We start from the raw sequence: 23,578 nt of genomic DNA on the forward strand, positions 1-23,578 counted from the left end.
TTATGGGGGAATCATAATTGACAAATTAATGACCTATGCATACTCCAGAGATGGGCAATATAACTGATGCAACAAGATTACCATATCACACAGAAGAATTGCAGCAATAATTTAGATGATGCTTCCTTGGTTTGGCTTCATCAACAAGCACAGAACAAGCATTTCCTTTTTTGATTTTCTATAGGACCCATTAAGGATTTTTTTTCCAGTAAGTTTTCAAGTACAGTTCTATCCGATAATAGCAATGTTCATTTGAAAAGTAATACAGAACTATAGGGGCCAACTTTCAGCGAAGGCATTCCCCAAGCATGACAATAATGACAAATCGAAGTTACCAAATAATGACTGCATTTTTGTACACAATGGAAAAGCATGACTAACAGAATAGATGCATTCTCTGTATCAACTATGTACCTTTCCCAGCAGCTTGTGCCCACATGATAGTTGAACGGGCCAACGCATCGACTGGATCAATACATTTCTTGAGAAGAGGATCATCATCTGGCAAAAGATCACACATATCGTCAGAGGCAAGGATAACAGTATTTACTGCCCTCACTAGAAGAACCTGGACTGCTATTCTCAGCAGATTCCTTGCCCCTTCCATGTCCCTTCTGTCTAAAGCTTGAATTGCAGGAATTAAAGCGTGTTCCATAGTTGCTCTATCTGGTAGCACAACCTCAAAACCCTGCATATAGAAAATTTTAAATAAACACCAGCATAACCTAAAATCAAAGACTCCATAAAACGAAGAAAAACAGATATGCAATGATAAAGAATGATTCCTCACAAGGTACAAAATCTTTTCAGAATATATAGCTCCAAGAAGCTCAAAGGAGATTTAATAGGAGGCAATTTGATACAGGCATGCAGCAATAGGATTACATTTCAACAAATTTATCCACCTTTATAACAAAAAAAAAAAATTGAAATAGGACACTGTGTGCTGCATTTTTCCACATTTTAAGGAATCACTTAAGCAGTGTAAAATAGGATCAAAGTTCTGCAATGAGCAGTGCAACCTAATTCTTCCATTATACCATCTGAACTTCATGTTGCTTGATTATGCAGAGTCAGTACAAGCTCCATCTAGCACTAAGCACAGGACATATGAGATTATGCATGGCAGTTGGCACCAGCACAATTCTATTACCTTGACAGTATTTTTATAAAGGTAGAAATTCCAACAGAATCAGCATTATGATTTTATCCATCAGCGATTAGAGTTGATCTTAAGAAGGTGAAACTACTTGATAGAATTTTGGTAAGAGGGTAACAAGATGTTCATGATCAAGTTCACTGATACTAAAATCAATTTCTCTCTAATTAAGTGAATTTAGGATGACCATGAAGATAACAAGCAAAACAGTAGGCACCTCGACCTTGGTTTGAGGAATGTGTAATTCAAATTCCCTCTCAATTTCATATTCACATACTAAAATCAAAGGCATTCAACACTCACGGCAAAAAAGTTTTACCCTCTTCTAAACTATTTTATTCTTCAGTTATTTTTTCTTCTTAGAAATTGCAAGTTGAAATGGTACATCATTTAGATCATCTCTTGTTGGATTTCCATGATGGCATAATCATAAGCAGAAGCAAAAATGAGCACAAAATGAGATTTTACCTCGCTCTGCAGTTTCTCTTGATAGAACCCTGCAGTCAAAGTAGCATGGGTTGCCAGCACCCCAATCCGCAAAGGACTCCCAGCTTCTAGTGGCTTCAGCTTAGCTTCCTTAAGCTCCTTAGCAACACACTCACCCATGTGAAGCAAATGAACAGAACATCCCTTTGAAATATCATCATGCCAAGCATGTGCAATATGACAAGGCATTACAATGCAGCGAGCCCCAGATTTCTCAAGAAACTCCCTCTTCCTCTGTAGATTCTCCACAATTGAAGTATGATCCAATCCAGAATGTTCATTTCGCCTGCCAAGAGAGTGAAAAGAATCTCTTTCATGTAACAAAAGCTTCTCATTTAATACTGGATCAGAACAAAGAACAAATGGAAGAGAATCTTGACCATCTTTTGTACTCCACTGGACTACTTTTTTCAGGAAATTCACAGTAGAATTTGCTGATATTCCTCCCAATATACCCACAGTATTTGCTTGACTAAGCAACGAATCAGAAGAACCACTGCTTATCAAATCAGAATTCTTCTTAGATTCATGAAACTTGCCACTCTCATCTGTGTGCAAGACAGTTGATGATGGTGGTATTGCTAGAACTGGATTCAACCTTCCCTTGTATGTTTTATGAGAATTTACATGACTGAACGCATGAGATGGGTAATTCAATGCATAGAAAGACATTGTCAAGCTCCCATCAAACATCCCATAAACCAAAACCAAGCAATTTCAATGCGCAGGAATCACAAGACGACTCTAAATTCTGCCGTAGCAGCTTCTGGAAAGTGTGGCAATTAAAACCTACTTCTAAAACCAATGAATTCTGACGAAAATTCTATTCTTCCTCCAGAAATCACGTCTCTCCAAGCAAACTTCTCTCTCGATTTTTTCCTTCCCGAGGAGTCCTAAAGAGGTAATGATCACAAATTACCAATCCTCAGCCCTTAAATCCCCAAATATTTAATTGGGTTTCCAAATTAAGTGCATATTAGCAGTAACCCACTTCCAGAACAGAACAGCAAAGCCCTTCACTGGGTTAAGTTCCAGCGGAGCAAATCTATGGACACTGCCTCGATATTTGAGAAACGATGGCGAAACCCAACTCCAAAAACCCAAAAAATTTTCTCCACGTTTCTACAATTGAAGCCACAAACAATGAGAACCGAACTTGAAGATCAAAATGAACAAAAGGCAAGTGGGACTGCTGAAAGATAGCAAAGACACCAGAAACTCCCAAGTTTATTTTTTTTTTTTTTTATTTTGTGATCACCAACCAAATAAAGATGGACCCAAAAGTCATGGCAATTGGCAAGTGGAAAGAATCTATCAGAGAGTTCACACTACACCATGTTATACTGTAAACTACCTCTGGTTAAAAACAAGAAACCACTGAAGCAGAAGACAAAAACACTGAAATGAAAAACACATGTTCCTGTCAGTCGACTACCTTGTCCAGAACTGGCAACTAGTTCGGAAAATTGAGCACTTGGGTACGCTTGATCTGGCATGGAATGAATTTCTGGTTCAACCTTGCATCAATTAGCTATGGCAGGTTAAAAGGACCATACCCTTTTCTCTAAGCTTAAAAAAAAAAAACAAATTTTCCCCCTGCAAGTATACTGTGTAGCCTAATCCAGTCGACAATTGGTTAGAACTTTGAATAGTAGCAATAAATTCAATACCTTTATTTATTTTTCTCTTTTTGCAGTTACCTTTATGCAAGATAGTGACAGTGCATTAAGGAATTTCATCGTCAGATGCTCAAACTTTGTCTGTTTGTAACAGGCATATTTCTGAATGTCATGGACCTTTCAAGTATATCTTGTTGTGTGATGCCTTCTGTAAATTTATATATTTATTTTATATATATTAATTAATTAATTTTATATAAATATCTATATAATAGTTATTAAATTCATTCTGATGTAACTATCAATGGATTTTTTTTAAAAAAAGTTGTATTTCATACAGAGTCTAGACATGACAACACTATCTAAATGCAATGAACACAAGGACTTCGTTTTCAAGTCAGCAATCAAATGATGGGGGACCTCTCATTCAAATTTCAAAGTAGAAACGATGGAGAGACAAAATTCTATTATTTGTTCACAGGCCTTGTGGCTGTATATACTGATGTTGCCAAAACAACTGGGTTGCCTCTGTAGGGTCCCCTTTGTTAGACAAAATAAGATTAGCACACATTTCTTGAAAATTTACCCTGATTTTCATTTCATCCCTACATAAAAAGGAGCTTTATATAATTTTTTTACCATTGGGTCAGAGAATTTAAATTTGGGGCTTTTTACCTTTTTAAATTAAAAAAATAAAAAATTTTAAATCTTAATTTAAAAAAATATTTTTTTATCACAATACTAGGCTGATGGAAAATGCATCCTGTAACCTTGAAAGGTCTAAGGTTCGACTCCCCAATCCCTATTTTAAAAAAAAATATATAATAAAAAAAATTTTAAATGTTACCGGACTTTAAACATTTAAAAAGGTTATCGCAAATTTAAACGGCAATTTCTCATTTCAATTAATTTAAATTATAAATTTAATTAATTAATTATTTTATTTTATTAATTTATTTTATTTAATTATATATTAAATTTATATAAATATAATTATAAAAATAATACTAAATTAATATTAATATTAATTATTTTAAGTTATTTATAATATTATATTATATTTATCATATTTATCAATTTATTTTATTAATTATACATTAAATTTATATAAATATAATTATAAAAATTATATTAATATTATTATAAATATTAATTATTTTAATTTATTTACTATATAATATTATATTTTTTATATTTATCATTTTATTTTATTATTTTTATTATAATTAATTTGTAAATATTTAATTTTTAAAACAGTAACAGATTTTAAAAACTTTGAAACAGTAAAAAAGCTCAAGTGTTAATTGTATAATTTTTAGGGCTTTTATAATAATAAAAATAATAAAATAGAATGATAAATATGAAAGATATAAGGTTATATTTTAAATAAATTAAAATAATTAATATTTATAATAATATAATTATATTTATATAAATTTAATATATAATTAATTAAATTGTATGATTAATAAAATAAACTGATAAATATAATATTATAGTACAAATAACTTAAAATAATTAATATTAATATAAATTTTAATATAATTTTTATAATAATATTTATAAAAATTTAATATATAATTAATTAAATTATATAATTAATAAATATAATATTATATTATAAATAACTTAAAATAATTAATATTAATATAATTTTTATAATAATATTTATATAAATTTAATATTTAATTAAATAAATTAAATTAATAAAATATAATATAATAATTAATTAAATAAAAAATTAATTTTATAATTTAAATTAATTGAAGTATGAAATCCCACACAATGTATTTTTTTTTTTTTAATTATTAGTGCAATAGACTCTTACGCGCTTTTTAAAAAAATAAATAAATAGAATCCTCCAAAAACAAGCAAGTTAAATGGGGATTTGGTTAGCAAATCTGTAAAACAACAGGTGCAAAAGCCCATGTACAGAAACCAAATTACAAGGAGAAAAACAATTTCTGCCTCTTTCCAGCTATGAGCCTTCATGTATAGAATACTACAACTACTTGATCAGAGAAGATTCTTCTAACTCTTTCCTTGCAAGTTCTGAAAATCAGCAAGTATCTCCTGAAAATGCTACATGAACATGTACAGGTTCTAACATCCTCAAGTCACATATACTTAGCTTTGGATCTCATACATTTCCCAACTTGACGAGCTCTGGAACTCCGGATTAGTTTCCTGACATCTTTTCTTATGGACAAGGCAGCAAAGACTACAGCAATAGACATTGCTGGGTAGAATTGAAAAGTTTTCATAGGATTCATATTAGCGGATTTTCTTAGAATCCCTTCTCTTACAAGACCCCATATAATAAGAAGTATTCCAAAGAGGCTCATTCTCCCTGTGTTTATAAGTCCTAGTAGAGCTCCTCCCACAGTCAAGTAGCATCCTGCAATAATCTGCCACAGAAAAATACTAGGTAAATCACATATACCCTCTGTTTGGAATCAAAAATTTCACAAAAATTCAATTCAATTCAATTCATCTTTTTTTCTAAAGATTCCTTTATTTGAAAGGAAAGAATTCAATTTTTTTTTAATTTGAAAAGCTTTCATTTTAAAAGAGGTAGAATTCTTGCATAATTTTGCAAGAATATTTCAATTCTTTTATTTTCAAAATTAGTGATATCAAACAACGGGACAAGAACAAAACAAGGCAAATGATATGACGAACCTCAAGGTGATGGAGATCAATTGCAGCAGAGTGTTTCTTCATATTGGTAAGGTTATATAGCTTCAACAAATTACCAAAACTTGGGATGGTTTTGTTCTTGTTGAAAGCTTTAGCAATGGCTCCAGGGTAAAGAAGAGCCTGAACAAAAATTGCAGGGCAGAGCTCTGTTGCAATCAACTGGGAGGATGTAACTTCTACCGGTGATGTACACATTCCAATTCTACATGGTACCCTGTAAAAAAAACCAAGAATCTTGCATCTGTTAATAAGCAATCTTCTTCTCAAATCTCCTTTTGCGGGTGAAATTAGCATTTATTTAACATTGTAGTCTACCAAATAGAAAAGTAAATCAGACCCATTTGCAAGAATAGCAAAAGATATCATTAAGAACCAAAAAAGGAAAAAAAATTAGTAATAATAACAGTCAAAATCAAAGATAAATAATTAATATCTAGGGTTAGAAGAAGAAATAGGACTTTTTCTTATAAGGAATATTGTTTCTAACTGAAATTACTGTATATACTTCAAAATTGGGGGAAAAAGAATTGTGGGGAAGAGGGTTCCGACGATTTTTTATAAATCCATATCATTAAAACAAGAGAAAAATTTTCAGAAATAAAAAGGGAGAGAAAAGGAGTGATAATGACTGAAAATGAAAAGAAAGAAAAAAGATTTACCTGAAGAGAGAGACTTGAAAGATTATAATAAAGAAAAAGAACCAAGAGGCGAAGAATGAAACGGTGGCTGCCCATCTCCTTGAAGAAGCCATTATCTCGCCAATGGATTTATTATTATATTGAATTACTGAGGCCCAAATTTTCCAGAGACAACAGGCTGTCTTCTTGTTACTGTTTGAGAAATCCAATTCAATTTAAGAGGAAAAAAATATTTTCTAGAATATGAGAATGAGATGTTTTTTGCATGAGAAATTCCTATATGAATAAAATTATTTTTAGTAATATAATTGTGAATAATGTGTAATTTAATTATTTTTTAAATTTTTTATCTTTTCAAAAAATACTAGTAATTATTCCAAATTTAATATTCATATAGTGAATATTTTATTTATTTTCAAAATTATGAAATTTTAAATTAGACAGATGAAACTCAAACTTTAAATATTTTGAATTTTATTAGTTTACTTTTAAAATAATATAAATAATATGTTTCACACTTTTTGCTTTTTAGTAATTTTTAAAATAATATTTTTAAAAAGTTATATTAAAAGTACAATTTTAGTATGCTCCAGGTAGATATTTCTATAGACAAATTAAAGAAAAAAAACTAATTTATTAATTTAAAATAATAGTTTTTAAATTTTTATTTTATTAATAAAATAATTATTCTATTATTTTTATTTTATTAATAAAATAATCATTATATTTTTCTAATTTATGTGAAAAAATTAATTTTTTTTTTTTTGTATAGATAGAGTAGTAACTGTATAATAACTTATCATAGGACCACATTTCGTTTTAAAATAAACACTGGACCACTCAGGAAAAGACAAAGGGGAAGATCACATTTGAATTTCTTGCAGAAAATGTTCATTTCTCTCAAACTTATTGGAAAAATTCCAATTTTCTCCTGCTTTCTTTCTCTTCCTCTCCCTTTCTTTATTTGAAACAACTATCGCAGTAGCAGTGGTGAAAATTGATCACTTCATGCCACGTCACAATTGAGCTTGATGCTTTAAAGAATATCTAGGCAGCACCTTATCATAGGAACCCTACACTAGATCACCAACTTGAATCAACAAATCATAATTCAATGTAAAGCAATCTTTGAAGAAAAGGATTGATGCCAATAGGTGTTAATTTGTCCATTTTCAATATCTTGTCATTGCTTTTGCCCCTTGGCTTCCACCAAGAATCATCCTTTCATTATTTCAGAAACTTATAATATTTAAAAATTGAGAGGCTCACATGCAAATACACAATCAACCAGTTCATGTGGGTCACTCATCCCTGTGCTTTATATTCCTCACATTTTCATCTCCAATAATTACATTTTGGACCACATCAATTATCATTTTAGTATATATACACTTCCATGGCTGAACCTTGAAAAAGCTTTGCTCCATTTTTCTCATTCTTGAAAATGTGGAGCAGTCTTCCGTTTGATCTCCTGGCTAAGGTCTTCTTCTTCCTCTCCCCTGACTCTTTGGCACGTAGTAGATCTGTCTGCCATCATTGGCGCACTTGTGCTGATGCATACCCATTAAGCAGTTGGCCTTCCATGCTCCACCACCACCACCAACAACCACCGTGGTTTGTGGCTTTTCCAACAAGGAACCGTAAGCCGTCTTACTATGTTCACAATCCAGTTAGCAAGAGATGGCATGTGCTATCTCTTGAGCTTCTATCCAATCCAATCAGAATCATTGCCTCCATTGGAAGCCTTATTCTTCTAAGAGCTACAAATTCTACAGTTCTTGTTTTGAGTATATGTAATCCTTTCACTAGGCAATTTAGACATCTCCCAGTGTTGAACATTGCTAGGACTAATCCAGCAGTTGGTGTTGTAGTTCTCAGCTCAAGCCAATATAGCCCATCCCCACATTTCAGAGTCTACGTGGCAGGTGGGATGTCGGATGCTCCAGGTGGCGGTGCCACGTATGATTCCACAGTGGATATGTACGACTCGAAGCTTAACACGTGGCAAATAGTTGGGCCTATGCCAGTGGAATTCTCAGTAAGGCTAACAGTTTGGACCCCTAATGAGAGTGTGTACATTGATGGAGTCATATATTGGATGACTTCAGCCAGAGCCTATAGTGTGATGGGGTATGAGATTGTGTCCAACAAATGGCAAGAACTGAGAGTACCCATGGCTGACAAGCTTGAGTTTGCCGCATTGGCACAGCGCAATGGGAGGCTGACGCTTGTGGGTGGTAATTGCAGAAGTGATGCATGTGTGTGGGAGCTAAATGAAGGAGAGATTTGGCGTCTAATTGAGAAGGCACCAATTGAATTGGGAATGAAACTTAAGAAGGGTAATGCAAGCTGGGATGGTGTTAAATGTGTTGGTGGTGATGGGGCAATTTGCTTGTATAGAGAGCTTGGATCAGGGATGGTAGTGTGGAGAGAAGATGGTGAGAAAGGTAGATGGGGATGGTCTTGGATTGAAGGGTGTTGTTTTATTAGTGGTAAACAAGTGCAAAGTGTGTCAATTAGAGGTGTGATTATTCATCCAAACATTGCTCCCTCCCCCATTTTTGTTGAATGAATTGTATAATTTGTGGTTGTGTTAAGTACATATGTGAAGAACTCCATGGGGAATGCTTCATTGGCCTTGAAATGTATTTGGTTGCAAAAAATAATAATAATAATGGTTATTGTTATTAAAGCTAGAACTCTATTTAAGATTAACATAATATGTGGAAAAATGAAAGAGTGCGCTAGAGGAAGGGGTTGAACCTTCGACCTTGTGGTTAACAGCCACACGCTCTAACCAACTGAGCTACTCCAGCTGCTCGATAAGTGTTTCACATATAAATAACTTGACGGTTAGGCAATAATTGCAAACCTCATCTTTTATCAATTTTATTGTTTGGACAGAGAAGCACAAACTAGCAAGATTTATTTGACATGCTGATCTTGTATTGAGAATATTTCGTCTCTTTTGCATTTTGAATCCGGATAAGCTAAATTACAAGATCTCCGTCGTATCAAGTTCAGGGATTCTATTCTAAGGTTAGGAATTCTGCAGTATAAAATTTTTTTTCAAAATCTGGTTAGAGACGTGCAACTTAAATAATCTGGAGCATAAAATTTTATTATAATATTAATGCGAGATTTGAATATTACATGACAGCACAAATTATCCAAAAACTTTTTTACTTTCAAAAGAGATCTACACAATTACAAGCTAAAATCAGAATAACTCAAGAACTTAAATTCTCCTGTTGCAATAAAGTGGTCCTTTCAATTTGTTTCTGGGGCTCAGCTACTTTAGGGTCAGCCTGTAAGCTCTTCCATCAAACCCTGTTGGCCAATAGAAGTAGAAACAAGAAATGAGAAGTTTGGAGTTCTGAATACCATGCAACTAGATAATTCAAGGTTTAATAAGTTGAACGTGTTGAAATCTACCCGTGCAATGTATTGCTCAGCATCAGTTCGTTTCAGAAAGTGCATTGAGTGGCGGGCAAGATTGGCCGTCTTATCACTTAGTAGTATCCCTTCACCCATATCATCAAGGACTCTCACCTTAATGTAGGGATCTTTGGGTGGCACCATATCCTACCACACACAATTACTTCAGCTATCAAAATCTATATTATCAGTCCAAGATGCTTAGTTGTGCTTTGAACAAATTCTGATAATGCACCGCATTCAGCTTATATAACCACTAAGATTACATTTTAAAACACTAGGCAGAATCTGCTCAAATATGCTCTGAGCAATATATATTTACCCACATATTCAGAAATTATCCTTTATTTTGATTAACACTGGTTTTCAGACTTGAATACTTTTCTTGACAATGCTGTTCAATTCAAACCAAAAAATCTTTCTATTTCTGGGACAAGAAACTTATTTTTAAAAGAAAAAGCAGGCATAGTTGTGAGATATATATCATTAACTTTTAACACTTAAAAAGATTTTTAAGTAATTGTGCATGTCTAGGAAAGAAAGAGAGAACTTACCACATTCAAATCAATGCCCACATCTGCCATATATGATTGCAGAGCAGCAGAATGCTTCGCATAATAGTTTTTCTCTGAGTGACTGATCTTCTCTTGAATTTCTTCTGGAAGCTCCAGAAGCTCAAGTCCTACTTTCCATGCCAAGTTACGTATAATTTCTGCACGGTTGTACCTACAGTATTTATAAAAAATAAAAATGAGCTGCTGATATGGTAAACCTCAAAATAGGACCACAAGGAACTGTTTGCCCATGAAATGTCATTTGAGAAATACTCACACATACGCCATTAAGCAGCGCTTATTGCGAATTAAAGCAAGGTGGTGAATAAGTGCCCCGTAGTGGTCTGCATTTCTAGTTTCTCTCACATCCACGTTTTCTCCCTGCATTTTCCTATTTTGATATCATGTCAAAAATCGAACAGCACAATAGTAATCCCATATATTACAAAACGACCTATGTGTTAGTGTGCAAGCACACATCAGAGCTACCAAGACATCTTCAAAGATGCATAATCAACTGCAAATGTAATGAAATTCTTTACGACAATGCTAAAAGCTCAATTTGATGATCCCTTACTGCCATACTTCTGGGGCTAAAAAAGTGCTTCTGGGTTTATGCCATCTGATACATAGTGCATGATTAATATTGTCTCCTGGTAGATGGACACGAAATCTCTTAATGTGAACAAAACCAATGTCCTTTTCACTGTGAATCAGTGTTGAACAAAACCAATGTCCTTTCCACTGTGAATCAGTATTGAATCCCACGTCAGTTTAGTATAGAGTAATGTGCCCGCATTCCTCCCTATTGAGCTAATTTTGGGTAAGTTAGACCTTACTTAAATTTAACATGGTAATTGATAAGTTAGACCTTACTCAAATTTAACATGGTATCAGAATTACCAAAAAATAGTCTATCAAAAATATATTCCTGCATACTTGGCATATTGGCGCAAGGGGTATTGAATCCCATGTCAGTTTGGAGTGGGTAATATGCTCTGAATTTAGGCAGTATTCTCCCTTGAACTAATTTTTGGATGAGTTAAATCTGATCCAAATTTAACGATCAGATTATTTACTATTTGTATGATGGCAGGATAATCATGATTTGATTTGAACATCTCCTACAATAATGTTTGCTTCTATAAAAGTTGTGTTGGAGCAAATTTAAATGATGCACTGAATTGCAAGAGACCACAAAGCATAAATGACCATGAAGATCCATTAGCTTAACAGTAAAAGCAGTAGAAACACCGAACTTTTCAGAATTTTATCACTTCTGCACATTTTAATTATCAATTTCTAAAATAATACAATGGAGACTAGTTAAAAAAAAAAAGTGTTTCAGTGTTCCAAACAATATGTCAATCAGAAATTACCTTATCAAAGCCTGAAGCTCAAGGTAGTGCTGAGAACATTGATCTATCACTTGATTAACCAGATCCTCCTTCAATATCACATGTATAGCAAACATGATCAGAGGAGCACATGAACTAAGACATTGATTACCCTAACATTATTCTCAGGAAACTGTGATTTAATAGGGGAAGAAAGCAATAACTTACATTAAATGGCTGAAGCTGGCCTTTTTCACTACTAGCCAATTCTTTCACCAGCTCATATCCCTTTTTCGCATACATCTCCCTCAACCTGCTAAAAAGAAAAGAAACTAAGAAAAGAAACAAGAAGGTGGGTAACATTACATGGATGAAGCACAAAAAGTTTGATTTCTTATGGACCTAAGCGTCTCTCCCCCTCCATTACAACTGAACCACACACACTCACAGACACCTACATGAAACTGGACAGCAGCTTCACTCATTTACTAATACACATACACACCTATATACAACATCATACAAGTGGCAAAAACAACAGCACGCCAAAAGAGTCCCAAGCTACTTCCAATCTGGAAGTAAAAAGAAAATAACAGGAAAGATATGAACTATAGGAAAACTTTTAAGACTGGAGAACCAGGTGTTCAGATTTGGAATTGAAATACATTTTTGCTGTTTGGCAGGAGAGAAACTGCAGGAAAGGGAAGAAAAGTGAACGTGTTTGGAATATTGAAATTTTGGTTTAAAATTAAATTTGATATATTTTAATTATAACAATTTCAAAATAACTAGGAACAACAATATCCATAATAATCCGAAACTTCGTATTTTTTACAATTGTATCATCAACTTCTTTTTAGGTAATATACCCTCTTATACCTCCGCCCATATCACTTAAACACTCAGATAATTTCATGGCAGCATCCAAAACCTCCAAATTAAAATTAAAAATCTTAATTAGATTAATATTTTATAAATTTTCTTTCGCTTTCTTGGTTATCAAAGAAAATAGGAAGAATTGAAGCCAAAAATTTAAAATAAAAAATTAAAATAATTCTTCAAACGACTCGTGACATTCACACAGTAGGGTTGCGATGATTAAACCGCTAATCATTTACTGGAATCAAACGCAAGGCAGATGTTTTAATCCAAAATCTCACTTCTCTGTCTCTCCTATGATGATAATGTAGACCTTCTGCGCAAGCAAATTTGAGAGACATGGAGCTGCAAAGGCCCTAACCCTATGCGTCCCTTGCTACCATTCAAAACTTCTCTTTAGCGGTAAATCTCACTAATGCGTCTCTAAACGACGTCGTTGGCTACTCTTATGCGCAAGATTTGGAAAGGGTTTCTGCAGAGCCTAATCTCTAAATCCCGTACAACACCAGCGACAACACGCACCAAAATTATCAATCCAATTCACTATGAAAAGAAAAGGCAAATGGGTTTACCTTGTTGAGAAGGTCTTCGACTAGGAGAAGTGAAGTGTCTGTGCGATGGGTTTAGATGCAATTTGAGAATTTCACAGAGGGAATAGATGCTTCAATGAGACAAAACAGCAGGAATAAAGTCATAAGTGAAAAAAAGCAGGAAATGAAAGAATGTTGAACGGAAAATGGGGTGTAAGGAGCTCACAATAAGTTGTAGCTTGAAGGAAGAGAGATGCCTGGAGGTCTCTGAAATTAACGCTTCTTTTTCTTATAAGAGTAGACAATGAGTGGAATTGACTGGCTTCGGCGTTCTGGATGTGTCGGCGGCAACAATAGAAGTATCTAGAGGCGTGGTGGCGACAATGGATATTTCTGGAGCCGCTGGGCACGGTAAGAGATCGTAAAGATGGAGTGCAGTATTGGGGTATCGTTTAGATGATCTCGAACCGACCATAATCAAGCCTTGAGATGCATATGGCTTCGGCGGGAAATTTTCATACATTTTTTGAAATTAACCGCGAAAAAAGGGCTCATGTTCTGTGATGCACGCTATTTTTAGTTATTAAACGATGCGTTTTGGATATTAACGCTGTTAGAGGAAAGTGAAACAAAAATAAATAAAATGTGTAATTAATAAATAATTCACATACTTTAGTATTATTTTTTTAAAATTGAATTCATATATATATGAGTTATATAATATATATAATATGGATTTATTATACAAGCATTAGACTTTATTCTAACTGCTTATATAAAAAAGCGAATTGCTTGAGCGTTGTAATTATTATTAAAATTTATTTATTATTTCAGTTTAAAATGAATTAAAAAAAATAAAAATAAGTATTTATGACCACAAGTGTAATGAATATATAAAGTCAAATCCAACTCATTTAAAATAAAAACACACACGCAAATACTTAAATTTAAAAATCCTGATTATAAGGAAATTAAATCCTCACCAAAATAATTGTCTCTACCCCAATATAAACATGCATAAGCAAATTAAATCCATCGAAATTAAACAACCTTCACTTTATTTAATTTTCAGAGAAAAATAGAGGGAGCACTTAGTAATGTAAAAGGGTAGGGTAACAGCAAAATTGAGAGTAACTAAACTCAAATCCGATTTTTGAAACCGTCCCAAACCCATTTAATATTTTAATTTTACTATCGAAATCCTCCCAAATCCGTTTAACAGTACCCGCACAATACTCGAATCCGATTTTTTTAATTCAATTCAATGACAAAAACTATCAAATAAACTATCTAAAAGTTGCATAACCCAGCAAACCGGAGAAATGTTCAATGACAATAGCTCAGCATAATGATTTATAATGTTCAACTACAAGAACCAGCAACTCAGCAACCTAGCAAATAATAATTTATAAAAATTCTAAAAATCAACAGTATTACATTAATCAAATAGTAAATAATTAAATTTTTTAACAGTATCCAAATAATCAAATTAATAGTCCATAAATTCTAAAAATCTTTAATAGTAACTAAAAATTCTTTAAAAACATGCACATAAAAGATCTTGATTATCAAAAAATTTAATTGCAAACCTGAAGAGAGTTCAGGTCAAAAGAGATGTTGCCGACGTCGATTGAGGAGAGGCAAGGGTTGTCTCTAGCGTCAGTGTTAATTGAAAAGAGTAGATGTCACCGACTGGGGAGAGAGAAGAAGATATCGTCGATGGTAGAGGGAAGAGTTGTCTCCAACTGGAAAGTCGGAGATGTTGCTGCTGGAGAGAGAAGGAGATATCGCTGACTGGGGAGATAGAAGATTTATAGGGAGAAAGGAGACGTCGCCGGTGCAGTAAAGTGGGGGAGAGGCGTCGAACTATGGGAAGGGTTAATTTTGTTAATATAGCTAATCGGGTTTGAGTAACGGGTATCCGATCACCTAATTTCGAACCCTACCTGAATCCGAGAAGGGTAAAATTTTTTAAATATGAATTCGCCCATATACATTTTGCAAAAATCTAAATCCGTTTTAATAGGATTTGGCGGATCGGGTATTTGTGAAAATCTGTCCGCCTGCCATCCGTAGAGCACTAGAATGTGAGCTTTGGGCAAGAAATTGAGAGGAATGTGACAGAGAATGGTGATCGAGATTTGTAAGATGGATCTGGATGAGGAGAGGTTTTTGAAATTGGAGTTTGAAGACCGAGAATGATGATCGAGATTTGTAATATGGATTTAAATGAGGAGAGGTTTTCGAAATTGGAGTTTGAAAAAGAGCAAATACGAGATTAGAAGTTTGAGAGATGGATGATACATAAAGATTTTATCAGTATTGAGCGACATGAGAAAAAGGGTTTAGGAGATGGATCTGAACGGGAAGAGGGCTTAAGGTCTTGGGTGTGGATTGTCTTTGGTATGAATTTGAGGTCTTAGGTGTAGATCGTCTTCAGTAAGTCTAGTTCAATATATAAATGAATAACTTAGAGACCATATATTAATCGCTATTTGATTATTAATACAAAATAACATGGTGTAATATACTATTGATGAATTATACTAGATAATTTATTTTTCATTATTTTTTTTATCATGAAAGTCTAATAGTAAAAAGAAGAAAATATTCAAACTCAAAATATTATCTATTTTCCATACCTGATTTAATTGGATATATATAAATATATTATTAGACCATCATGAATTACTTGATTTCATGATAGTTTTTTATGTAGGCCCAAAGCTGATGTTGATGATGTTATGATAGGGAAAAAAATTAAAGAATTGAGGCGCTTAATTAACAATCACATATTTCCAAATTTTTCTAGTTTTGGTCATCTTAGTTTACAATTTCTTTTTCAAGCCCCAAAATAATTAATTGAAATAAAGTAGTACGTAGACCATCGTTTTCCATTTAGGTGTGACCAATTACTATTCAATGCTTATAATTTCCCACCCCTTGAATTCCTTGAAAAGCCAATGAGTTGCCATTTTTGAAAGCCGAAAAATAACCAAAGCCTAAAAGGTAATCAATTTGGGAGCAAGCTCAAAAAATTATATATAATTTGACTTAGATATTTTATTGATTCATTTTGCAATTACATAGAATAATTTTTATGCTATATTTTTTAATTTAATCATTAAAAATATTAATTTTTTTAATCATCTTATACTTTTTAAAGTGTAAAAAGTGTGTGAAATCTCAAATTCGATTGGTATATTAATTTAACTTTTGCATCTCTTTAATATTAAAAAATAATAATTTTTTAGTTATTTATTTAATTATACTTTCACTTCTCTGGACGGTGGGAGTCTTCTACTCGACTATAAATTTTTCTTTCTCATAGTTGATTGGGTGTAAATAGTTTCTTTTAGTGTTTTGGCTAAGGATTTATAGTTGGACTGCCTAGCTATGTGTTTAACTTTATATCGATTGTATCTTTTCTCGGTTTTTTTAAATATGAAGGCTTCTCAATCCTTAGCGCCCAATTGATTTATTTTATGAGAAAAGCGAGATAATGGCTTCCACTTATTAGTCGATTTGTATATTATTTCCCATGATCCTGATGAACAAGCTGTAACACGGAATAATTAATTTTGAATTTTATGGCAGACTTGAATCAAAGATAGGAGCGTCTGTAAGGATTTATACTTAAACCTCAGTATGCTTTGTGTTTTTCAGATTCTTCATCCTCACTTCTCTTCAACAGGCCGATGTAACTATATATTTATTTAGCTTAAATTCTTAATTTTCGGTATAGAGTTCAAAATGGATTTCAAATGATTTTTTTATTTTTTCTTGGACTCATATAATTTTATTTATATAAATACACTTTCAATAAATTAATTTGTTGAAAATAGATATAATTATATTTTATATATAAATTAATTTTTTAAGAAGTAAAATTATTTTTAAGTGGTAAAATATAATAATATCTATAATAATTACGTTGTATAATAAAGTAAGGGATAAATTGTTAAATTCAATATAAATTAACTAGAAAAGTGCAACTTATTAAAGTTTAGTAAGGTTTAGGGTATTAACTTTTGAATTTACCGAACATAAGAAACACATAGGGCATAGACTATTGGCTCTACTTATATTTAATATATATTGAAAATTGAACTTTTGAAAATAATTTAGTAAAATAAATTATTTAGTTTTTAATAAATTAGTATGAATAAACTTAGAAAAAAAATTGATTGCTTTGATGGTATTAACTTAAAAATTTTAATATATGAAAAGTAAAATTAAGTTTATTTTTATAGGATAAATTAGGAAGTGAAGCATACATGTGATACATATTAAAAAATAATAATTATATTTGATAATCGCTAGATTTCTTCACCCCGGTCTAAAAGGCCAGACCCACGAAAACAGTCCATGATCCGAAGGCTTCAATATTCCCCTCGAGAGTCAGGTCCAGCCCGCTCAGTCACAGGGCCGGACTCCGCCTAGACTCCTCAATCAAGCCGGCCCCAACCTCTCGGCCCAGTAATCAGGCCCTCACCAGGCTCAACTTCAGCCCTACCATTCAACCCAGCCCGGAAAGGGGAAAATGACCAAGATGCCCCGCTGGTAGGTCCTTTCACATACGTATCAGAGGAGAATTAATGGCCGTTACGCATGGAGCAGGTGCCTGACACATCCGTACATACGGAGCTGAGCGGCAGAAGACAGCTAGCATTGTGGCAGAGAGACAGATATATATATCACGGTAAAGGCCACGCAGAGATGTGCTCTCTTCTTCTTCCTTCTCCTTCTTGGACACCATTTTTATTCTTTCTGCAACCCTTGCCTAAATATATTACTCTTACACATGAAACCTGACTCGAGCGTCGGAGGGCCTCCACCGGGGCACCCCCGGTAGGCCCCTGACCATTATTTCTTATTTTACAGGTCCTTTCACCAGATAGAACATGGAGAGACCCATCAGAGAGCCCAGCAAGAAGGGACCCAGAAGAAAACCAGATCTATCATGGACCAGGAAGAGGAAACGATTTATCAAATGGCGCCGTCTGTGGGGAACGAAAGAGATTTTACTATCTCTAAAGTTTCCAGATCCACCCATTGAGATCCACATAAAGAGTGAAAAATTGGGAATCTGCTACTTTGGGTTCATGATAACAGTGACTTCATGCCTGGTGAACGGCGTCGGGACAGCCGGCGCAGGAAGGTGACGATCCAATGTCGCGTCCAGTCATGGGTGTCACCGGCGAAGCCCGAAGCCGTGCGTTGTAACAGCAGAGAAAGCTCGGTCATCTTGAGGATGGGGAAGACAACTGTGGGAGGTCGCGGGATCCCTTGCGATGCCTTCAACTTCGTATGCGCCGACGGCGGAAAGGAACGCCGGCGAAGCACAAAGGTTTTATTACGGCCGATTTTTTCTTTGAAGTCTGGTGAATATTTTCTGTAAAAGGAAAAAAGGGTGAGTAATTTATGTATTTGTTGAAATTCTGAGGTCGGCCGTGTATATATATATATATATAAAAAAGAAAAGAAAAGAAAAGAAAAAAAAAAAAAAAGAGAGTGGGAAAGGAATGCAATGTTTGGGGGAAGACAAACTTGAAAACAGCACTGGTGGAGTTAGATTTGTGATCCCCTTTGTGATTTTTGGTGGCAGTCCGTTTGAAAGGGTGGGGATTTTACTGTGAGAGGTAAAATAATCAATTTTGAGGGAAAATTTTGTTGACTTGATCAAAGTATTGGGGTTTGTGAAGACGTTGCTCCCGATCTTCCAATGACCCAAAGCCATCGACGGTAGCTGGGGTATGGGATGCGCATAATCTGTTGACAGAAAGAAGATGGGGCAGCTTCCGGGGAATGAGGAATGGAAATAAGGAGGAAAAAGGGAATGAAGGGAATAAGCATCGAGAACAATCAAAGGACAATGAGACCGGCTCCAAATCAGAGCCGTTGGATGGTAAGAGTGGGCAAAGCGAGCGTTACGACCCTTCGTGGCTAGAGCTGGGAAATGAGGGTTAATTTTTGCGAGTGGATTTTGGTTATTTGATGGGAATTTGGAGATGAACAGTGGCACATGACGCAATATGCCACAGAAAAGGATGGCAATGAAAATGAGAAGAGCTGGGTCATAAAGGACATGTGTCATTTGAAAAACAATTCATTCTGGTTCCTTTTGGAAGTGGGTTTTCTTCACTCTATCCACAAATTGCTGAGAATTCCAATAAGAAGTATGATTTGACATTTTGTTTGTATGTGAATATGAAAGTTCAAGTGGATGATACAAGTCTCCTTCTTTCCTGTTCCGTTTGTCTCCTTCTTTCCTGTTCCGTTTATTTTTTCTGTCCCTTCATTAAATGAGTTGGGGAAAACGGGTCGGTCAGCCGATCGAAGCAGCAGGACTGAAAGGAGCTCAGCCCTGTTGGCCAGCTTGAAGACAGGTGCAAGTCTCGAACTTGGGTTTATTGGAGAACGACGATCGGACTACAGCAGGTCGGCCAAACACCAAAATTGTCAATTTTTAAGATTGAGTTTGGTGGGATCGGAGTAAAGTGACGCGCCCACACAATCCATGCAAAAGTGGTCGACGTGGCTTTTGATCATCGGGAGGTAGGTACCCAAATCCTTTATAAATATTATAACAATGCCATTGTAAATGATTCTCTAAAATTAGCTTACCCACAATCTACTCCTCCTGCAAAAAATTAATTACTAATCACCGTCACAACCAGACAAAATTTAAGATAAAGAATCTTCTACTTTACTTTCACTTTATAGTTTTGCAGTTATTATTGATTTCAGAATTATAAAGTGTAAATAATACTTACACTTTTCACAATATTTTACATGTTCAAGCATAATATTTTATAAATTGTTCATCTGAAGTATGAAACTAAGTGACATGTACGACATATTATTTATTGATGAATATTATTAAATTAACAACGAGCATTCTCGTTATATACGCTTTGTGCAAGCTCTTATTTTGCAGAAAAATTCAAAAAAATGAACAAGACCTCAGTTAGGCACAAAACCAGCTGAGATGACGAAGCGACAGTAAGGCCAATGAGCCTGAACCTTGCGCAATACCTCCTAAGGGAGCAAAGAAGGCCGGCGGGGCCCCGAGGTCACCCCGAAACAAAAACGACCAGGATCTCGTGAGATCTCCTGGAGCACAAACAGCCGGCGGGGCCCCGAGGTCACCCCGGAACAAAAATAGCCAGGATCTCGTAAGATCTCCTGGAGCACAAACAGCCGGCGGGGCCCCAAGGTCACCCCGGAACAAAAATAGCCAGGATCCCGTAAGATCTCCTGGAACAAAAACAGCCGGCGAGGCCCCGAGGTCATCCCGGAAATACAAAAATGACCAGGATCCCGTAAGATCTCCTGGAACAAAAACAGCCGGCGAGGCCCCGAGGTCGTCCCGGAAATACAAAAACGACCAGGATCCCGTAAGATCTCCTGGAACAACAACAGCCGGCGAGGCCCCGAGGTCGTCCCGGAAACACAAAGAAGACCGGGATCCCTTAGAACTCCCGGGAAAACAAAATAAAAACGGCCGGTGAGGATCTTAAAAGACCTCCCGGAGCATGAAGACCGGGATCCCTTAGAACTCCCGGGAAAACAAAATAAAAACGGCCGGTGAGGATCTTAAAAGACCTCCCGGAGCATGAAGACCGGGATCCCCTAAAACTCCCGGGAAAACAAAGAAGACCGGGATCCCCTAGAACTCCCGGAAAAACAAAATAAAAACGGCCGGTGAGGATCTTAAAAGACCTCCCGGAGCATGAAGACCAGGGTCCCCAAGATCTCCTGGCAAAAGAAGACCTCCCTGAGAAGACCTCAATGAGGTCCAGGCAAAATAAGACCTCACTGAGGTCCTGGCATAAGAAGACCTCACTGAGGTCCTGGCAAAAGAAGACCTCCCTGAGAAGACCTCAATGAGGTCCAGGCAAAAGAAGACCTCACTGAGGTCCTGGCATAAGAAGACCTCACTGAGGTCCTGGCAAAAGAAGACCTCATAGAGGCAGAAGACCTCACTGAGGCAGAAGACCTCACTATAAGGTAGAAGACCTCACTGAGGCAGAAGACCTCAATGAGGCAGAAGACCTCACTGAGGTCCTGGCATAAGAAGACCTCACTGAGGTCCTGGCATAAGAAGACCTCACTGAGCTCCTGGCAAAAGAAGACCTCAATGAGGCAGAAGACCTCACTGAGGCAGAAGACCTCACTGAGGCAAAAGACCTCAATGAGGCAGAAGACCTCAATGAGGCGGAAGACCTCACTGAGGCAAAAGACCTCACTGAGGCATAAGACCTCAATAAGGCATAAGACCTCAAAGAGGCAGAAGACCCCAATGAGGCAGAAGACCTCACTGAGGCAGAAGACCTCACTCTAAGGTAGAAGACCTCACTGAGGCAGAAGACCTCAAAGAGGCAGAAGACCTCAATGAGACAGAAGACCTCGCTGAGGCAGAAGACTTCATTGAGAGGTAGAAGACCTCACTGAGGTAGAAGACCGGCGAAGATCTCAAAGATCTCCCGGAGCAAAAATAGCCGAAATCCCCAAGATCATCCGGTGCTACAAGCAAAAATAACTCATAAGAACATAGTTCCGATCTCACATAAAAGATTGGGGCACGGGACCATAAATGAAAAGCTAAACTCCGACCTCCCAAAGGACCTCGAGTCATCTGGTAGAGAGACTTTGATCTCACACAACAGCCAAAAGTACCAAAGCATCATGCCGATCTTAAGAAAACGAGCGCAGTACTGGTAAACCCAATAGGCAGGCCGAATTAAGGCAAGGCGATTCCTAAGCAAACTGCATACCAAAATACAAAGCCAAACAGAGAATCAGGGGCAATCATAAGAGGCAACGACCTCGAGAATTGACCGCTCACACTAAACCAACTCAGCTGACCTAGAGAAAGGTCCAAGCAACAAAGAGCCCGCAAAACACTCGAAAGAAGACAGCCCATAAATACTCAGGGGCAAAAAACATACACAGGAGTCCAACGCTCAGGCAAAAATAATAAAAAGGCAAGAAAGGGATACTTTCGATAGGAGCAGTTCTCAGACCACACGGTCATGAATAGAGTTTAAAGATTTATCCCCTCACCAGTCATGGAATAACTGCTGAGGAGATAAAGGGGCAATTGATGATCGCTAGATTTCTTCACCCCGGTCTAAAAGGCCAGGCCCACGAAAACAGTCCATGATCCGAAGGCTTCAATATTCCCCTCGAGAGTCAGGTCCAGCCCGCTCAGTCACAGGGCCGGACTCAGCCTAGACTCCTCAATCAAGCCGGCCCCAACCTCTCGGCCCAGTAATCAGGCCCTCACCAGGCTCAACTTCAGCCCTACCATTCAACCCAGCCCGGAAAGGGGAAAATGACCAAGATGCCCCGCTGGTAGGTCCTTCCGCATGCGTATCAGAGGAGAATTAATGGCCGTTACGCATGGAGCAGGTGCCTGACACATCCGTACATACGGAGCTGAGCGGCAGAAGACAGCTAGCATTGTGGCAGAGAGACAGATATATATATCACGGTAAAGGCCACGCAGAGGTGTGCTCTCTTCTTCTTCCTTCTCCTTCCTGGACACCATTTTTATTCTTTCTGCAACCCTTGCCTAAATATATTACTCTTACGCATGAAACCTGACTCGAGCGTCGGAGGGCCTCTACCGGGGCACCCCCGGTAGGCCCCTGACCATTCTTTCTTATTTTACAGGTCCTTTCACCAGATAGAACATAGAGGGACCCATCAGAGAGCCCAGCAAAAAGGGACCCAGAAGAAAACCAGATCTATCATGGACCAGGAAGAGGAAAAGATTTATCAATATTTATTAAATATTAATATAATTATATTAAATTTATGAGATTTCAAACTTAAATTACAATAAAAAGTAAATGAATATAAAAGCTTAATTATAAATCTTGACAACCTAACGTAATCACATATTTGATTAGGTTAGCAATAAATATAATTATGAGAAATCTCAGATTTTATCATTTCAATTTCAGATTTTTTATAAAAAAAAATCATGATAAACTTAGAACTCGAAATGTTTGAATTAATTATAAAATTAATAGTTTAGTTTATATTTTAAAAAATGCGATAAAATTTTATTAATTATAATAAAATAATATATATTTTTATTAATATTTTAATATAATTTATTAAATATCTATTAATTACCAATTATTATCTATCAATAATAATTACAAAAATAATTAAATTAAATAACTATTAAATACTTTAAAATATTTATAATCAATTACTGCTAA

The 23,578-nt window shown here is 35.6% G+C and overlaps 4 protein-coding genes and 1 non-coding gene across 9 annotated transcripts; 1 reads left to right on the forward strand and 4 right to left on the reverse strand.

The window, feature by feature from the left end:
• Nucleotides 1-130: 130 nt before the first annotated feature.
• On the reverse strand, nucleotides 131-3,446 carry LOC110626580 (aspartate racemase). The gene is made up of 2 exons (XM_021772577.2): nucleotides 1,628-3,446; nucleotides 131-688 (listed from the first exon to the last, which is right to left on the reverse strand). Exons 1-2 carry the CDS (start codon nucleotides 2,336-2,338, stop codon nucleotides 407-409), a joined length of 993 nt encoding a protein of 330 aa, XP_021628269.2. The 5' UTR covers nucleotides 2,339-3,446; the 3' UTR covers nucleotides 131-406.
• Nucleotides 3,447-5,096: 1,650 nt separating this feature from the next.
• LOC110626120 lies at nucleotides 5,097-6,804 on the reverse strand. 3 transcript variants are annotated; one of them, XR_002489668.2, is made up of 4 exons: nucleotides 6,624-6,804; nucleotides 5,947-6,178; nucleotides 5,330-5,672; nucleotides 5,097-5,280 (listed from the first exon to the last, which is right to left on the reverse strand). XR_002489668.2 is itself a non-coding variant. In XM_021771870.2 (3 exons), the coding sequence occupies exons 1-3, from the start codon at nucleotides 6,713-6,715 to the stop codon at nucleotides 5,382-5,384; spliced, it is 615 nt and encodes a 204-aa protein (XP_021627562.1). In that variant the 5' UTR covers nucleotides 6,716-6,803; the 3' UTR covers nucleotides 5,097-5,381. The 3 variants fall into 3 exon arrangements, 2 of the variants coding, with proteins under 2 accessions (XP_021627562.1, XP_021627564.1); XM_021771870.2 differs by having other exon boundaries at nucleotides 5,097-5,672; nucleotides 6,624-6,803; XM_021771872.2 differs by lacking the exon at nucleotides 6,624-6,804 and adding an exon at nucleotides 6,470-6,551 and having other exon boundaries at nucleotides 5,097-5,672.
• A 1,119-nt stretch (nucleotides 6,805-7,923) lies between these two features.
• Nucleotides 7,924-9,294, forward strand: LOC110625977 (F-box only protein 6). The gene has a single exon (XM_021771687.2). It carries the CDS (start codon nucleotides 8,047-8,049, stop codon nucleotides 9,172-9,174), a length of 1,128 nt encoding a protein of 375 aa, XP_021627379.1. The 5' UTR covers nucleotides 7,924-8,046; the 3' UTR covers nucleotides 9,175-9,294.
• Nucleotides 9,295-9,344: 50 nt separating this feature from the next.
• Nucleotides 9,345-9,418, reverse strand: TRNAN-GUU. Its single transcript has one exon. It is a non-coding gene; the product is annotated as a tRNA-Asn (tRNA).
• A 279-nt stretch (nucleotides 9,419-9,697) lies between these two features.
• Nucleotides 9,698-13,814, reverse strand: LOC110626080 (probable DNA replication complex GINS protein PSF1). 3 transcript variants are annotated; one of them, XM_021771821.2, is made up of 8 exons: nucleotides 13,567-13,814; nucleotides 13,383-13,471; nucleotides 12,160-12,244; nucleotides 11,974-12,041; nucleotides 10,872-10,985; nucleotides 10,595-10,766; nucleotides 10,038-10,187; nucleotides 9,698-9,932 (listed from the first exon to the last, which is right to left on the reverse strand). In XM_021771821.2, exons 3-8 carry the CDS (start codon nucleotides 12,232-12,234, stop codon nucleotides 9,906-9,908), a joined length of 606 nt encoding a protein of 201 aa, XP_021627513.1. In that variant the 5' UTR covers nucleotides 12,235-12,244; nucleotides 13,383-13,471; nucleotides 13,567-13,814; the 3' UTR covers nucleotides 9,698-9,905. The 3 variants fall into 3 exon arrangements, with proteins under 3 accessions (XP_021627513.1, XP_043818111.1, XP_043818112.1); XM_043962176.1 differs by having other exon boundaries at nucleotides 12,160-12,247; XM_043962177.1 differs by lacking the exons at nucleotides 13,383-13,471; nucleotides 13,567-13,814 and adding an exon at nucleotides 13,092-13,341.
• Between the last annotated feature and the right edge of the window lie 9,764 nt (nucleotides 13,815-23,578).

The sequence above is a fragment of the Manihot esculenta genome, chromosome 11, assembly GCF_001659605.2.
Source record: "Manihot esculenta cultivar AM560-2 chromosome 11, M.esculenta_v8, whole genome shotgun sequence".
Taxonomy (NCBI): domain Eukaryota; kingdom Viridiplantae; phylum Streptophyta; class Magnoliopsida; order Malpighiales; family Euphorbiaceae; genus Manihot; species Manihot esculenta.